This window comes from Photinus pyralis, unplaced genomic scaffold, assembly GCF_008802855.1.
Source record: "Photinus pyralis isolate 1611_PpyrPB1 unplaced genomic scaffold, Ppyr1.3 Ppyr1.4_unclustered_Scaffold4750, whole genome shotgun sequence".
NCBI classification, from domain to species: domain Eukaryota; kingdom Metazoa; phylum Arthropoda; class Insecta; order Coleoptera; family Lampyridae; genus Photinus; species Photinus pyralis.
This window is the reverse complement of record NW_022171648.1, coordinates 45-8,266: the sequence shown is the minus strand read 5'-3', so window position 1 is coordinate 8,266 and position 8,222 is coordinate 45. Positions and strand designations below refer to the sequence as shown.

The 8,222-nt window shown below is 35.8% G+C and overlaps 2 protein-coding genes across 2 annotated transcripts; both read right to left on the bottom strand.

Annotated features, from left to right (window-relative positions):
* Positions 1–2,198: 2,198 nt before the first annotated feature.
* On the bottom strand, positions 2,199–3,863 carry LOC116182335. Its single transcript, XM_031502863.1, has 4 exons — positions 3,364–3,863; positions 3,249–3,317; positions 2,315–2,401; positions 2,199–2,262 (listed from the first exon to the last, which is right to left on the bottom strand). Exons 1-4 carry the CDS (start codon positions 3,721–3,723, stop codon positions 2,209–2,211), a joined length of 570 nt encoding a protein of 189 aa, XP_031358723.1. The 5' UTR covers positions 3,724–3,863; the 3' UTR covers positions 2,199–2,208.
* Positions 3,864–5,987: 2,124 nt separating this feature from the next.
* Positions 5,988–7,880, bottom strand: LOC116182332 (cytochrome P450 6j1-like). Its single transcript, XM_031502861.1, has 5 exons — positions 7,723–7,880; positions 6,846–7,668; positions 6,579–6,791; positions 6,294–6,533; positions 5,988–6,242 (listed from the first exon to the last, which is right to left on the bottom strand). Exons 2-5 carry the CDS (start codon positions 7,666–7,668, stop codon positions 6,061–6,063), a joined length of 1,458 nt encoding a protein of 485 aa, XP_031358721.1. The 5' UTR covers positions 7,723–7,880; the 3' UTR covers positions 5,988–6,060.
* Between the last annotated feature and the right edge of the window lie 342 nt (positions 7,881–8,222).

Sequence of the window (8,222 nt, the reverse complement as noted above, 5' to 3'; positions counted from 1 at the left end):
CATATACTTCTCTTATACAGAGTGAGCAACAAAGATTGAAGCGTGCCGCTTCAGCTAAATTGGCAATGTGCCGCTCATAGCATATGCTGATTTGATACAAGATACGAAATACGAATAGACGCACGTCACCGTGACAGCGCAGAACGTCATTTTCGTATACAACTCCATACAAAGAAGGTAGTTTTGATATTAATAGGAACAAGCGGTGATGACGCACGCTTCAATCATTGTTGCTCACACTGTATATATGGCAAAAACCGAACCAAAGTGTCAAATGTCAACAAATAACGTTTGACAACATTGTAAAAAAAATTCCGAATCTGCCAACTTATTCTCCCAAAAAGTAACTAAATAATAATGAATATAAATCCGCCAAATCTTGATTTAAATTGGCATGCCATTTTCTTCTGTTGATGACGTGCAACGCTTTTTATAGCGAAAACCCTATACATACTCACGAGCAGGGCCACCCGTTACTTTCATCATTGTATACACACCTTATAACGGGCGATCAAAAATGAGTTGCTGTCGTGCCGCCTTTGGAAGTTCAAGTAAAGGTACGATTCCTTAGACCATATAGTACATGGACTGCTAATTGTAACTAAAAATAATACAGTCAAGGACATCGATTGGGTATGTGCGTTTCAGGGTAAACGAGTCTGTCCGAAATTGTCCGATGAGACACGATGTGAGACTGTCAACCTATAAATTAACAAACGTCAATTAATTAATTGCCCAGATATGGCAAAAAAAAGCAAACCTATTCTTATTTGTGAATTGTGGACGTATAGAAATAATGAAGAGTATTTAAAGCTTCCGGTACTACGCGGTTACTATAAAAGCTACTCTTTACGCAATCCGAGTGGTGTTCATACGACTTTAGTTTACCCTGAGATTCACATACCCACGACTACAGTGCCCTCTATCCGTGACCATCCATTTTGTATTGAAAGCATAGGGCTAATAGCAGCTCATGTACTATATGGTCTAAGTACGATTCCCATGTAAACAAAAATTCCAAAGGTGACTGGACAACACTCATTTTTGATCGCATAGTATACGGTTTTGCGAATCGCGGCACTTTCGAATCAGTGGGTATTAAATCTGACGGTTCTTTTTATACACAAAGGGGAAAGGAAATTGAATAAAAACTCAACATTTTGTGCGTAATAAAAAACGAGAACATATAAAATTATTACACACACAACCAGGCGATGGCAGGAAAACCTTCTTCGGGACAAAAACCTTAGTAAAAATCGAACCTCCTAGCCTTTTTACCGGAGACGAGTTCCTTTCGGACCTCTCCATGAATTTTGAAACACCGCAGGCGCCGTTCATCAGCCATTTTGTTGACTTCAAATCTTGGGGTTGATATCTGAATAAACCGAAAAACTTAACCTGAATCATCAATTACAAAAATATCATCTTCATTTGAATCATCCTCTATATTAATTATTAGTGGGCTACTTTTTCTCGGTTAACCATCACTTCTCTGTGCCACCAAAGAGGTTCTAGCCCAATTCCGAACGTTGATTTTCAACAAGATTCATTGAGATGTCACACCCCATTGCTAGAAAAACAAGTTTAATCTGTCAACGATTTGTATGGTCCAAAATGAAATCCCACATCAAGCTTTGGTGGCGCCCAGTGTCTCGATTGTCAAAGCTCCAAGATTCATCGCCACACCGTATCACCTCCAGGTCAATTCCAGTTGGAATCTTTACGTTCCAATCACGTACAAGCATGAATTTATCTGTCCCCTTCCTCTAGGATACACGTAGGTACGCACTTACACGCATCGACCGCTTCACGGATTGCCCAGAAGCTATTCCCATAAATGACATTTCCACCGAGTCCGTACCAAGGGTTGGATTGCATGATTCGGAATTCCGGAACAGATTACACCGACTGTTCTCTTCGCTGAAATCAACCAGATCCTCGGTGTAATATCTTTATTTCAATGTTATCGCCTCTGGTGAAAAATCAGAATGCTCTTTACCTTTAAGTAAATTTTTTTTCTAACGAAAAGAACATAATACTCGGAATTAAACATGTCCGAACTATCGCATATATCATCCCCAGAGGCCAACACTTTTACACTTATTTATAATAAATAAAAATAGAAAAAAATACATACAATTAGATAAGTATATAGTTACAGATATATATTTATATACATTATATACATAGAAAAACTACTTAGTTAGATTAGGATTTAAACTGCATTAAGATAATTAAATATATCATTATGATACCTAGGCCCTAAAAAAATAGAATTACGAAAATTATTTTCGACACGCGGATCATATGGTACCTTGTACAGTAAAGCCATCGTGAGTTTGAATCCATGTCCCGGAAATTGTATATTCGTTAGTAGTATGTGAACGGATAACATTTTAAGCTTTAACGGAATATATTTCATAATAATTTTGTACGATGTGTATAATTGTATTATATTCAGCATAGCTTTGTGGGTAACAAGTTTGCCAATAATGTGCCGAGGCCGAGGCTAAATGTCAACAGTTCTCCAAATAATTTTTTTACTTGAAACCCAGATCTATTATTATTAATGATGTTATTATTCCAGACAATCATGGACATGTCCAATGGAATGGGTCGATCACTTATCCATAAAGCTATGTCGTAAGTACTATATATATGGTTCAATTCAAAGTATATTGTGTATGTGTCCGAATTAACTAATATCACATACCTAAGTTTTTTTGAGATGAGTCATACACAAGTTAGTTTGAATTAAAGTAAGTACGTAAGTACAGTGATATTTATTAAGAAGTAGATATAGGGATTTATGTATTGTTTTTCTCTATTTCTACTTTTAAAAGATAAAATATCTTCTGCAGGGGGCCTAACAATTTTAGGCAACAAAAATAACTTCTTAAAACAAATAAATATCTGGCGGCCATATTAATTAATTTGAATATTGTTGCTTTGGCTTCCGTATTTTTATTTTCCTTCGTGTGCGTTGTATTCAACTGAAGAAAAAGTCAATTGGTATAGTACCGGGGAGCGTAAGGGATTTATTTTCTGTGGTGCCAAAGCAACAATATTCAAATTAATTAATATGGCACCCAGATCTTTATTTGTTTTTAGAAGTTATTTTGGTTGCATAAAATTAGGCGCCCCGCAGAAGAGATTTTAGGATTTAAAAGTAGACATTGAGAAAAACAATACACGTAAATCCCTATATATGTCTACCTCTTAATAAATATCACTGTATATGATAGTACCTGTTCTCGCACTTCTTGACTGCACTCTGTGTGAAGTATTTCGTAGATTTTAATCTTGATGCGATTTTCCTACACGATTAGCATTTAGTTAGCCTAAAATACTCTCCAAATATACCTGTTCAAAGGCCTCTTCGCAGCAGTTTAAACCTACAACAAATTTGAAGATATCATGCCATACAACAGTCGCTAGGAATACAGAAATTATGGTTGTGTCCTCGTTCGTCATCCAATAATAAATCACACTATATACAGAGGACCATATCCTCACTAAAACCACATAGATCATAAAAGTGATTATTTTCCTAAAGCACTCGACGTCTTCCATTAATGTCATGTGCAAATTGTTATATTTCCATATCGCAGATGCAACATCCGTAGTAACGCCATACTCAATCTGCGCCAAATATTGTGTTGTACGTTTCATGTACAGCAAAACAAAAATATAATCGAGGTTTAATATGACACGGAGTACCATCCGACAAACAAAGAATATCTTACTTTTAAGGTGTTCAAATTCGTTACCGATTTCAAACGAAAATACCGTCGCAATTGTCAAGACGATACACGCAATTAAATAGAATTTAAAGCCTTTGGAAAGTTTCTCCCATTTTAAATTTTGGAAAGTCAGATGCACAATACGATTATTTCTTAATATGATAACTCTCGCGATTAGAAACTGGGCAAAAGTCGAAAAACGTTCGATGTGCCAAGTTAACGTTTTTAAGCAATACGAGGTTTTACGGTTTAGAATTTCATAATCGATAATAATGTAGACACTAGATGCGAGAAATATTAGGTAAATTAAATTTAAAACATAGGAATACAATTTTAACAGTCGCAATTGGTTCCCAGATGAAGACTTGAGAAAGTAAATGCCGAATAACCGATACAAAATTATAAGAATTTTCATTATGTTAAGGTGTTAACGTTTCAAACTGCAGTCTAACGATACCTATACTGATGTTTGCGGGAGATAAACATATCAAGACAGTTTGTGAAATTACAATAGATGACTGTACACTTTTTGTATGTCATGGTGTATATCTACTTGTATAATCTTTATACGAAAAGAAAAGAATGAACAGCATGGGGAAATCGGAACGTATTTTAGGGCTTAGTAAAATTGTATTTTAAAAATTCGGAAATTCCGCTCAGTTCCAAAGATGTTCGAAAAAAAACGAAATTAACCGTATTTGTTTTTATTTTTGTCTGGCTCTGTTTGAAAAGATATCAAAAAACAAATTACACTTTCTCGTTGTACCTAAGCTTTACAAGATGATTCCCACAGAATTTCATTGGGTTGTTTCGTCTTTGAGAAACCATCATCAACTTCATATTTTTATATGGACCGGAAACAGTACATACTGAATTGAGTAGCATCATTGAATAATAAATCTGAAATTATTCAATGGTAGCATTTTTTATTACGAATACATCAATCATGTATGGCACAATATGATTCTTATACAGGGTGGCGCCTAGGGCGACGCAAGGGATTTCAATGGTAATTTCTTTATAGTCAATTACTAGCTCCCCTAATTATTTTACAGCAAAAGTTTAAACACGTTTTTTAGAGAAAAAAATACTGCCTCTGTTCATATTACTATTATTTATAATTTTTTGTTTTTCAAAGCCGTAGAAATCAACAAAATAAAAAGGTTCATTAAGGGTCCATTTTACAATAAATCAGGACGGTATGCTGTGGAATAAGGTCCTAAAAAAACAGCAATCACGTTTCATTATTTGCCTTTGACCGTTATTAAATTTCTACTTGTTTATAAATTAGTTTTGCTTATCATGTATTTAACTGAAGAGAAAGTGCAAACCGTTCCAAACAGTACACATGCTAAATGGGGATTAACTCGAGCGTTGTAGGGACATACTGAATTTTGTAGATTAGATGGTAGAAAGAAAAAAAGTTTTTAATAATGTACAAAAAACGTAGCCACAGGAAAATACTCGAGCGCGTCAGACATTGATAGTGTATATGCCCATCGTGTCTTTGATATTGGAGGTATGTTAATCTGCCGGGTTGTATGGTGGGAGAGGCTGTACGGAAGAGTAGAAACCTATAATTTATGACACGACTGCTTATGATCTCATTCAACTGACATGATTCAACTGCTGGCGTGTGGAAATCGGCAGATTGTATTATTTCTGCTATTCTTAAATAATTTCCTTTGAATCACGTCACGCTAAAATTATTGAAAATTGAAATGCACACTTTTCAACACGCAGTCAACCCACTTTGATTTATTCTGATTTATTTATTTGTTGTGCCTCTCTTGTTCCGGGGCCTTAACAGGCTTGTGCCCAATTACAGAGCCACACGCATTATGCGCTTGAGTAAACTCCAAAATCCCCTATTGGGCTTCCCCATACTAATTTTTTTATTTTAGTAGGAGAGCCCAATAGGTGATTTTGGGGTTTACTCATTTTTTCAAGCCTACAGAGGGAACGTATAATTTGGCGCAGATAGGAATCAAATTTATTTTTAATTTTAGTAAGTTATGCAGGTCCGTGTAATACACTTTTTGAATGAAAAAAAGCGCCTCAACCACATAGGATTCGTCCGTTCAGTTTTTTAAGGACCGAATTGCTATTCTGTCAATATAACTAGAACTAGTGGGCATCGTTCCTATCTCTGACTATATAGGTACTGACAATCCTATATAAACCCTTATTTGGGTTTCGAGGAACCGCCAAGTAATCTTTGTCTACTATAATCTTGACAGAGCGTTTAGAACACTTAAATAGATTGCAAGCAAGGTACTAAACTAGTATGAATTAAAATTTTATTTTAATAAATAATTCAAGTGCATTTTGGATGTATGCGTTCAAAATTCAAATATAATTTACGCCCTTCTGGTGCCAGTAGGACGCCATTCTTTTCGAATGTTATGCGGTAAGGAGTTTCTGGGCTTGGCTTAACTCTGAAGTTCAGCAACAATTTAACTAAAATCGTTTTCACAGTCAATTCCGCAAATCTGCTTCCTAAAACATTTTCGGTTGACGCTAATCGTAATATAAGTACGATATCCGTACCTATGCACTTTCGGGGTCCATTCCCGAAGGGCATATAAACCCAAGGATTTTGTTTGCTAGCGAAACGTTCTGGGTCGAATTTATACGGGTTTGGAAAATAGTTTTCATCATAATGCAACCCGATTGAAGAGATATAAACGTTTACACCTTTGTCGATGACTAAATCACTTCCAGGCACTTTATAGGATGCTTTACTGCGACGGTCCAGGAACGGCAATGCCGGATATTTTCGGAGAGTTTCTGAAAGTTCAGTAATGGGTATTTTTTAAATAATATTCCCTTTACCTTTTAATACCATATCTAAGTACCCCATTTGACTTATCATTTCGTAAGAAATCTTATTTTTGCCACCGCATAGTGACCGTATTTCCTCCCTTAAGCGTTCTTGAACGGAGCGATTCATGGCTAGCTCATAGAGAGCAAAACTAATTGTCGTCCCTGTCGTTTCAAACCCAGCGAAAAGGAACTGCATTGCCGCGCCTCCAATTAAATTTTCATCTGAAATGCGAAAATTAGAAAACTTGATTTACTCGTTTATTGGGGCTTACTTACCAACACTATGGCCATCTTGTTCTAACTGGAGCAAAACGTCAATCAGATCGCCCCTTTGGACGTATTCGCATTTTTTTCGTTTCTCTGTAATACTGACGAAAATATCTTTGAGGTAATGCGCCGCTTGAGACTCAAAAAACTTCAGCTTGAAGACCTCCACCAGTATTGGAGCAACGAAAAATGCAGCCATGCTTGTAGCCATTTCTGAGAGTTGTTTGGTCATTTTAAAGAATGCTGATTCTTTCTGAAGGGCGTCGGCCTTTATACCAAACCCACACGCCGATATCGCATCTACCCCATATCTCATTGCAAAGTCACGGCAGTCAATTTCATTTTTACTAACTTCATCCACGTGCCGGATCACACCATCGCACCTTTCGGCAATGGTCCCAAACATGTTTTTTAGTTTGGCCGAGGAATAAGTAGTACTAAAGTACCTTCGTAACGTTTTCCATTTTGAGTTTGCTGTGAAGAACAGCATGTTGGCACTCAATTTGTCATCTTTACTATAAGTTACAGCATGGTTGGTAAAATTATGAAAGTCCTTAATCATCACATTTTTTATAATTTCAGGATCGCGAATTAAAATACACGGCTGGTCAAATGTATAAAATCCCACGTATTCTGTTCGTTTTGAGTTATAAATTGTTTTGTAAAAGTCTCCAATCATTTGTTTTCGTGAACAAACGGGAAAGAAATTTCCGAAAAACGCCGTCGGTTCCAGGTACGGAACGTTTCTTTTCTTCCAGTAATGGAAATTCCTTGTAACATGAAGATACAAGAGAAGTGTGAAAGACGCAATAACAACGAAGATGAAAATCATCTATAAAATATACCTACTATACAAAGTGTGGATATGGGTAACGAATGCTCTTACCTTTTCTGGAAGACACAAACTCTATAGCTGGTAGAGACATTTTCGATTTATATATCTGGTTAATCAGCAATGCAGCAGTTTGCAAATATATTGAACAAATAGATGCGGTCTAAACATTGGTCAAGATATTCAATATTGGCAACAAATACCTACATTAATTAAACACATATGACAAATAAGTAATATTAGGTACTTACAATATTTGGATTGAAATGCAAATCTCATTATGTACCTACTTAATTACAGTTCGACAAATTTAAAACAAATTTGCTTCGTCTATTTTACATCCAATTTTCAGAATGGATGTACTAAAAATTGTTAAACTTGTTAAATAACAAAAGTCACATCAACTCAAACAATGATCATTCATTAAAAATTATCAAAGTCCTCGTTTGAGATCGAAGGGATTTCAGCGCATTTTTGTGTGGCAGATCAGTATTCTATTAGCCACTTTCGACTCAACCATCAATAACAGATCTTGTCGAAGGCTACTACATTCA